Consider the following 10,158-nt stretch of genomic DNA (forward strand, 5'->3'; position numbering starts at 1 on the left):
CCAACTACACCCTATATTTTCAATGAAAATGCTTTGGCCCGCTAACTGAAAGAGGCTTCCACATTCAGGAAAAGGCTATATATCGGCACTAGCGAGGCTACACTGTATATACACAGCATATTCATACCGAAGTTCACACTTGGAATCAGTTTCGAAGGCAGTGTATTCTCACACGAAAACCTCGATATGTTCGGATGTCAAGGATTATTCGAGACAGGCTACTTGTAACCTTGTGACCGCCGTTCCAAAACAAATCTCTCGATTTATTTGCAGAAAACACGATATTACTATTTTGTTGATGCCACTACGTACGTCGACCATCTCGACACGCTTTAAATTTATTCTTCGTCAGAAAAGCGTTCGGGAAATCACCAGCCAACGGCGAGTAGCATGGATTTTCGATAACTGCTGAGTGCTGATAATTTCTTTTTAAATGCGGAAATTACGTATCAAGTGATGTAACGACTCCGCATATATACATCAACTTATTCTTTACCATAGCAAACATCGATTCTTTGGCGTAGCTCTTTGCTTCTGAAATCAGACAAAAACACTGCCGTTCGTGAGAATCGATCATTTAAGACATCAGTTCAAAGTCGTATCTTTAATATGACAGCAAAACAATATTATTCCAATAACACTTCCCCCCCCAAAAAAAGTCCCGTTTGAAGACCGAGATTTTCTATGAAGCTTTGAACTGTGATTTTTGCGATAAAGCATCATTGGCAGTTCCTATTGTACAGAGACGCCGTGACACTATCATTGGTTGTTACATAATGTCACATGTTTTCGGTTGTGTGATAAATAGGTCAAATATAGGAAGGTTTACCATATTTTGTAATCGGGAAAGGAAGACACTTTCGCCAAATAAGAAAACTTAGTTGATAAGACTGAAAACAGCCAATTTTGGTATTTCTGTTGGAAAATTTGTGGAGTTGACTAACAAAAAAAGGTCATCACTTTCGCTCAGCTCCCGATTTACCCACTTTTTGTTGACTAAAAAAAAGATTGGCCCATTTCGATCGACTCCCGAATGACAAGCTCGAACGTCCTTCTTTTTCTATTTCACGTCATTTATGCCGATTGTCAGTCGAACCTGTCCATTATCCTGGCTGTAAAAGTTGTAAAGGAGGACGAATTGCCAAAAAAGGAGGACATTTAGGCATCATCGGAGGGCATTTTTAAAAAACATGAAAAATGAGGACAAATCCTTCTAAAGGAGGACGTATAGTAACCCTAAATATAGGACGATCGCGGCGATATCTCAGCAAAATCGGCAGATTACTGAATCGAAACGAAATTTATAGTTAAAAAAATATTCGCAAATGATTCATTCGGTTATTCTTTTTATTAGGGTATTCATAAATTTAAAAACCGCAAGATTGCGATAAAATGGAAAGATAGCAAGGTGTCTATATGGCTTAGAATTTTATTTTAAGGAGACATCCACCTTAGCCTAGAACAGTTATTTTTGGCTTTTTTGGTCGCGGCCCACCTCCTATAGACCTGCTCAAAATATACTGGAATGCAGAGTTTGTGATGTAATGCTAACATACTTTAAAGGTCAGTAAAATGGGATGAGCATAACTTGGAACTGTAGGTTGTCATTGCAATCCAATTTGTTTTTGGATTTTTGGATCCACCTTGATGGGTTTTAATATATCCTAATTGTGATAGCTAACCGATTCTGGGCTAGCTTCAAACAATTTCTAATGTTATTTCAGTAAACCGGCTGGAAAGGGATGTGGAGAGAGAATAAGGTATATTTGGTAAGTGGTGCATATCGCTTCTAACTGACGTGTTTTTATGAACTCAGCGTAGGCTACTAGCTACCACGATGCCGGAAAGTTGAATCTAGTGATACGATCGATTCATGTGATTCTTAACCGGCGCCATTATAGACGAATAGAATGAAGGAATAAGACTCGATGAATATTTACATCAAGTACAGGGTGCCACATATCTTGAATTGTTGTGTATTAGTAAATTAACGTACAATGTAAATGCGTAACGCCGATGTATTTAAATAAAATGTACCCATACTACGCCTAAAACCACGAAATTCGCCATCGGGTCACAAATAAGAATCACCACTCATTAAGTATCCGACCACCTTATTTTGTTAGCGGGGGATAATTGTGACAAAACGCCGCTGCCCTATTGATAGTGGCGCAGATATTTCTGGAACATACTCTTTAGCAATGGCCTCTTATGAAGGCCATGCTTCAACTCCAGGACCTGGAATTGAAGGTGGGTTGGTTCAAGTGACTTCACGTCCGACATATTTCGCATGATATTAATAAAGGCCATCTCAATTGGTATCACTGATTCATACACATACGTATAGCTGCAGAATAGTCAATATGTTTTTATTTATCTCACCAACAAACACAACAGGCAAATTGGTATGGATTGGGGGACGACGGGACGGGACTATACATTACTAGTGTTGCTGTTCTTACGGCGACAAAAAAAAAAAACAGAAAAAAGACCTGATAAAGAAAGAAAAAATAGCAATCAATAGCTTTTAAAAAAGACCAACGAAGAAAGAAGAACATCGAAGAAGACTGTGACATCGGGAACTATAATAGGTCGAGGTGGATGACAGTTCAAGAGACCCCGACTATAGATTACTAACCTACGGATAGATTACTAACCTACGGATGGATACGCAAGTCCCGTCGTTACGCTCCGGCAAGCAGTTTCACTTGTTGCTGAGCAATCTAAAAGCAGCATCATCGGTGGAGTTATAGCTTGCGACCCGAGGGCTGAAATGTAATGAAACTGGTCTTAATCGAGAGCTACTGCCGCACTGATTCCGAAAATACAAATTAAAATATTGTCGGGGATATGGAACCACCTCAAAACAGCCCTCAAAATCTGAAAATCGGCATTGTTCCAGCAATGGCACCACCGCAACACGATGAACATAACAATGGCAATTTCGTCAAGCGATCGTTCAGAACAATGCCGATTTTTAGACGTTGAGGGATGTTTTGACGTGGTTCCATTTCCCCAACAAGATTTTAATTTGCATTCTCAGAATCAGTGCGACAGTAGCTCTCGACTAAGAGCAGTTTCATTAAATTTCACCCCTCGGGTCGCAAGTTATAACACCACCAATTATGCTGCTTTTAGATTGCTCAGCAGTAAGTGTGACTACTTGCCGGAGCGTAACGACGGGACTTGCGTATCTATCCGTAGGTTAGTAATCTCTACCCCGACATTGTGTGTATGTGTGTGTATTGGGTAGGCTTACCATACGTCCTCTTTTAAGAGGATTTGTCCTCTTTTTTGACTTTTTCGAAAGTGTCCTCGGAGGACGCCCTTTTGTCCTCTTTTTTGAGATTTTGTCCTCTTTTTTGAAAATTTAGGTCAGATATAGAGGAAATTGCGAGTGATATGCCGCAAAATAGCGCAGAAGTGAAGCTCCGGCGGGTATTTCGGAGGAAAAGCAGTGATTTCAGCTCTGAGCGAAATGAAGACCTTTTTTTTTTTTTTTTTTTTTTTTAGTCATCCATAGAGTAAAAAACGTTATTTTGAGATCTGAGCGGAAGTGAAGACCTTTTTTTTTTTTTTTTTTTTTTTTTTTCAGTCAACCGACCGCAAAGTGGGAACAATTCACCGGTTTTTTGGAATTCTACTCCGGTTATGTATCTTGCAAATTTCTGAAAAAGTGTCCTCTTTTTGCATTTTCAAAATATGGTAAGCCTAGTATTGGGCAGATGAAAATATAATCTGACGATTGATAGATAATAATCTACGTAGGTCCGTCTATCATATCCCTTATAAAGGCTATGGATCTACAACGGAACACAAGAAAGGCCAGTCGCAACCCAGCGGGGTTATAAACGAGTAAATATGGCAAGATATGGGTATATCAAGACGAACGAATATGAAAGTCAAATAAATTGACCAATAAACATCAAAATTACAAAAAGATAAAAGAAACGGATATCGGCACACACACACACACACACACAATGTACAATGCGATATACAAGACACACAATGAATGAACAGATAGGGGGATGCCGAACGACCAACCCGTTATTGGGGCAGGGTTTTAATGACTCGAGTCATGACTCGACTCGAGTCACGTTTTTCAGATGACTCGACTTGACTCGAGTCATTTTCTCAAATTACGGAAATGACTCGACTCGACTCGAGTCAATTTGTGGATTGACTCGACTTGGACTCGAGTCATTGTGCATGACTCGAACCAAGTCATATGACTCGAGACTCAGACGGCCAAGACCGACCTTTCATTGTAATTTCGAGGAATAGTAAAATAATCACACTATTTGGATTTCGTCTATTAGTACTGGTACTTGAAAATGTGCCCAGAAACTTCTAAAAATGACGAAAATTAGTATATTATAATGCGAACCATTCGATATCACCAAACAGAGTTACAAAAAGTAGAATTAACAAGCCTTCAACTGGAAACTGGGCAGTCAACACAATGACTTTGACTCGACTCGAGTCATGATACCATGACTCGGACTCGACCCTCTGCTCGGTGACTTGGACTCGGACTTGACTCGGTGGTGAATTGAAAACGACTCGACTTGACTCGAGTCAAAACTATAAAACTGAGATTGACTTGTGACTCGGAGCATTGTGACTTGGTTATAACCCTGCGTTGGGGTATCTTTAACTGGCACCCACCTTGACCTAATGCCCGATGTCACAGTCTTCTTTTTTATAAGCTGTTTCTTGCTCTTTGTCGTTTATACATCAAATATACATCACGGCAACTTCAGACTACATAGCCTGTTACTGATTCAGTTCAGTCATGAATATTGCCATTTGATATATGATTTCTCGTACGCAAAGATTTTAATCGATGTAAATATAGATATGCAATATACATATAATAAATTAAATTCTAAAATCTAGCATGTCCTGACTGCTCAGGTCCGGGACCGGACATTAGTAACTCCTAATTTCGTGTCAGATTTCAAACAAATTCCAATGGTACCATTGCATTCTGGAATACGGGGTGTAGCGTCGAAGATCTGCAGCCAGTAACTCCGGTTATCAAAGAGTCTGTTAGTTTTCAAATTCATAAATAGTTTCAGGTAATGATGAGTCGTTTAATTTATGCCGTAATAGCCACGGCTGTCAGTAATGAACTTCGGTTCAGCTCGGCTCGTTTCGTATCTTCTTCGTCGTCCCAGTTTGTGGGTATAGTGAGTGGGTACTGGGATTGGCTACTGCTGGGTAGCATAATAAGTCTCATAACATGACCAAGGAATGCGTGATATTGTGTAAATTTATTAGAGCTTTTGTAAATACTGTAGTACCTAGCTAGTATATCGCATCCTGCAGGGCCGTAACAGCACTTCGTCAGCCCCCCCCCAAAAAAAACGTTGGTCTTGGCCCCCCATATGATGATAAACTCTCCTTATGGGGGGCTTCGCCCCCTAGACCCCCTTCAGGCTATACGCAGGTCACCGCTACTTTTCGTATAGACTGGAGCGGTTTGCTGGGTCAGCCTTTATCGCCTAAGCGCGCCATGCGCGAAAAATACTATAATTCATGACTGAATCGGTCAATATGATCGGGAATTGCATATATATTGCCATCAATTTCTATCCTCTCTCTGCTCACGTAATCAGATTTACAGGTAGAGCTGAGTGAGGTGTGTTTGAAAAGACATCTTCGTGCGTATACCCGTTGGCAGGAACGAAACAGCCCTTCGTCAGGCCCCCAAAAATAAACTTGGCTCTTGGTCTTCCATAGGGTGATAAACCTACCCCAATCACGTTATTCGCTTTTGTCACAAAATAAGTCGTAGGCTACTATTTAGCGACCCAGCGCCAAGCGCGAAAATTTTCGAACATTCATGATAAATTCGGTCAATATGATCAAGAATTGCATATATATTGCTGGTAATTTCTTGTCCTCTCTGCTCACGTAATCAGATTTACCTCCTGTCTGCTGCATCAAAATAGAATCGCCCAAACGTAGGCTACTAAACTAAAAGACGCACACGATTTCAAATTGGTATTTCTTCACTGGCATATATTTTTTCGCTGCGGGATGGTATTTGTCTTGTGAGGTTCAGATTGCCAAGACAGGAACATTCGGCGTCAGTCATGTAGGTGCCTATAGACAATTGAACCTATATGTATTTTGTATGTATAACGAAGTTTTCGGTCAGCATAAGGGCAGTCCTTTTCGGCCAAGGTTTTCTCGCTGCCGATCGTTCTGGCACACTTCTTAGAGTCGAAAGTTACATGGCCTAGAATTTAATATGTCTTGGTGCGTTTTAGCGCGCTAATGGCCAACGCCAATATGCCTATTTCTATATATCTTGCGTATTTTTTCTTTGGGTAAAGTACCCAATAATCAAGATATTTGGCAACCAGAAATCGCGGCTATAGCGAGAAAAAAATTTGAAAAAGTTGCAAAAATAGCCTACTCTATAATTTATGCCAATTCACTAAATAATTTTGGGCCTCCTCGCAGGTTATGGGTATGCACTGTGATTTGAAATGATCTGATTGCATTCAATTTTCAAGTTTTTGCGAATTCAGTAATTCTAATTCTAATCTAAATAGGCTTTTCGGAGTACAGAACTTCAATATTGCAGCAAACAATACGTTGATAAGCATAAGGGCAGTCCTTTTCGGCCAGGGTTTTCTAGCTGCCGATCGTTCAGGTACACTTCTTGAAGTCGCATGTTACATGACCTGAAACTTTATACGTCTTGGTGCATCGTGGCGTGGTAATGGCCAGCGCCGATATGCCCATTTCGATAAATCTTGCGTACCCAAAAATCAAGATATCTAGCAACTTGGAATCGCGCGCAGCGCGAAAAAAATTTGAAATAGTTGCATATATTTTGAAAAAATACTCTATAATTTATGCCAATTCGCGAAATAATTTTAGGCCCCCTTCGAGCTCGCCCCCCCCCAATTATTGGGTTTGGGGTGCGGCAGTTACGGTCCTGGCATCCTGATAAATTGGAAATGACTATATATGTTAGTGGCTAATGGCTAACTTGATTTGTCGATGGGTTCAGGCTCAGAAACTGAAGGAGGATTGATAGGATTCCGTATGAAATTAGTAAGGGTTTGCTGTGTTATATCTGATCCACTAACAATACCAGTACTGGGAATATCTGACCTATATGAATATATGATTGATGGTGAGTAAACGTCTGGCAAATACGAATGTCCGGCAGAGGGCAATACCATCGGCATGCCTGACCCTGACCTGAGACCAACCAGTTTAATAACTAATAAGATCCTGTGTTAATAGCATAATAATAATCCGGGTTGGAATTCCGGTACGATTAGCGTAATATATTTGGTGTGCCAAGACAGTTCCAACTTCCAAGCATCACACCATGCGTGCTGTCAGTAAAATCTTTGGTGTGTACAAGACACTGATTCCTAATTATGTAACAATAATATCTAGACCCAACTTATTCATTATCGAGAGAGAATGGCTGGCGGCTGTATTGCATGGTGTGACTGAGCAAGTCTAACCACTCTCTGTTCACCGCAATTTGAGTCTCTGTGTGACTTGTTTCTATGACACCATACGTGCTTTGTTAGAACATGTATTTGAAGAAATCGGTTATTTTACAAAAACCTGTTATGACAGGCAAATCAGTAATCACTTGTTTTGCAGCATGAAAAACCAGGCCGTTTAAAAAGCCATATCTGTCTGATGGAATCTTTGTGACGAGTAGACTAATGGTTGATAGGCCCTATAATTTAAACGTGGTTGGGGTTATGGAAAAGTTTGGCTGTTGGATTACCATGATCCAAGCATTTCCTATACATGCAGCTTTAGTTGCTGCACCTACTGGTTGAGCACTAGTAATATATTCAGTATCTGGTTCTTCATCACTCAATGTTTCCATTTAGATATATCCTGTTGTGTATCCTGTGATGTTGAAATCAGTTTAAACGGCCATATATATTGCGTTGGCCAAAGCTATGGCATCAAGACCTCAGAATCAGGTCGCTCAGCTCTATGAAAAAGTCATTCAAGACGTCATCACCAACGTGCGGGATTCTTTTCTCGATGATGGCGTTGATGAACAAGTCTTAACAGAACTGAAGCAGATATGGGAAACCAAACTCGCTCAAACGAAAGCAGTTGATTCTCCGACAATCGGAGACAGGGCCAGACAGACAGTATATCCGTATTCTATGCCAACACAAAAAACCACCGGACACGTCATGTACCAAGTCCCGCGCGTCCAACTCTCAGCGGCATCACAACAAGCAAGGGCGCAGGTGCCCGGCGTCATCTATAGGCAAGGAGCGAATATCGTACTGCCTACAAAGAATCAGCTATTCACTTCATATCCCGGCGTTCCTCTGCAACAGCACCTTCCGTCACAAGTAATAACAACCGGAGAAACACTACTTTTAGCCTCGACTTCGAAAGACCATCCACAAAACAGCAACAACCCAGGCTCCTCGAACGTCCCGCAATCCGACGGCTGTGCGGACGAGGTCTTACCCGAAGAACGAATCGGTAGAGATGTTTCTGCCAAGCAGCGTGCTTCATCAGGGACGTTGAAAAAGCTATTTCCAAAAAAGAGGTGCCAGAAAATTGTGCTACAAGTCGATGGAAAAGGCGATTCTTCTTCGTCCGATGATGACCTAGGCCGAGATGATGATGACGATGATGACGATGATGATGACGACGATGATGATGCAGATGACGATGAAAACGCCTCCCAAGAGAAGGAGGACGAAGACGAGGAGCCATTGAACTCTAACGATGACGACAGTGACCAAGATGCTAGCGAATTATTCGACGTAGAAAACGTAGTGGTTTGCCAGTACGACAAAATTCATCGCGCCAAAGCCAAATGGAAATTTAACCTAAAAGTCGGAATCATGAATCTCGAGGGGAAAGATCATGTGTTCCAAAAAGCGACGGGCGAGGCCGACTGGTAGCGGGGCGCTTTCGATTATGTATCATTGAAATTGGGCATGTCTCGGTTTTCGGGCCCTCGGCAAATACGGCTTTTTAAATCGGGGCGTGCATGCAATCTTACCGCAAGAGGCGTTACATCTTGTGTAGACAACGTTCTGTTTATGATCCATTTAATCTCCTGGTTAGCAATAGGAGAGAATGGGATCCGATGGGTCTGTGCCGTTTAACTTTGATCTATTTCCAACTTCACACCCTCCGGACGTGTATCCACGTTCACACGAGCAATGTCTGCCTTTGAAATGTATGAATTGTGCAATGTGTACATACGTCACATTGCATGGGCACAAATACTTTGGAACATCGCATTTTCCACTTTGTATTGATATGAGAAACATCAAATTATGTAAAGATGATATTTTGCAATCGGTTGATTATCATGAGAAATAGTTATCCCCTTCCGTGGCATACGACCATGCGCTATCAAAGATATCGTCAATGTCTTGGAGCAACGACACAATGCCTGGTCTGCTAGGGATATCTCTGCCATTGCATTTAGGGTGACAATACTACTCAAGCCCCACGAACAGTGCCTTGGTTACTGTGTAGGTCCTTTGCCTACTTCCGATATTATTTCATTCAGTATGGTCTTGAGTAGTGAATTAGCGACTTTCTGCTACGTTTTGTGTGATGCACTGGCTAATGAATTGAAGGGAGTAAATAAGTCTGCAAACTTAACTTGTACCTTTCTTTTGTCTGTCAAAACGACATACGTCTCCCTTATTTTTTCCATATGGTGGTATGAATAAAGCGGAGTGTTTTGAGTATACTTCATTTGAATGTATGTATATCTGACAACGTGTAACGAGTGCTATGGTTGGTTAGGTGCGCTGTCGGTATGAGTAGTCAGGATCACGGTGTTCGTTAGCGGTATTGATGTGTCGAGGGCATGAAGGAGTTGGCGCAGTGATAAATTCACCAACGTCGGCACTGGATTGATTTTTTGCAGTAGAACGTTCTGTAGTTTCAAAGTGTCGGAGGTTTATCTGGGCTCCTCTACGTCGCTATTCTTGTTGGTCTGCTTACTGAAAAGCCCAGACAAATTTCGGCGAAGGACGAATTCAAGGAAAGCGAGTCACGTGTTTCAAATGACGTTTAGGCTACGAGACACCTGCCCTAAAATGACCTGACATGACTCGGACTCCACGAGAAATATTAAGTGACTTTTTACTCCCAGTCAAATTTTCT

The 10,158-nt window shown here is 41.4% G+C and overlaps 1 protein-coding gene across 2 annotated transcripts; it reads left to right on the forward strand.

Annotated features, from left to right (window-relative positions):
- The first annotated feature begins 1,634 nt into the window (after positions 1-1,634).
- LOC145455493 (transcription initiation factor IIA subunit 1-like) lies at positions 1,635-9,739 on the forward strand. 2 transcript variants are annotated; one of them, XM_080333475.1, is made up of 2 exons: positions 1,635-1,769; positions 7,887-9,739. In XM_080333475.1, exon 2 carries the CDS (start codon positions 7,959-7,961, stop codon positions 8,931-8,933), a length of 975 nt encoding a protein of 324 aa, XP_080189601.1. In that variant the 5' UTR covers positions 1,635-1,769; positions 7,887-7,958; the 3' UTR covers positions 8,934-9,739. The 2 variants fall into 2 exon arrangements, with proteins under 2 accessions (XP_080189601.1, XP_080189600.1); XM_080333474.1 differs by lacking the exon at positions 1,635-1,769 and adding an exon at positions 4,989-5,084.
- Positions 9,740-10,158: the final 419 nt, after the last annotated feature.

The sequence above is a fragment of the Botryllus schlosseri genome, chromosome 14 (assembly GCF_051294905.1).
Source record: "Botryllus schlosseri isolate E-star chromosome 14, Bs_hap1, whole genome shotgun sequence".
NCBI classification, from domain to species: Eukaryota; Metazoa; Chordata; class Ascidiacea; order Stolidobranchia; family Styelidae; genus Botryllus; species Botryllus schlosseri.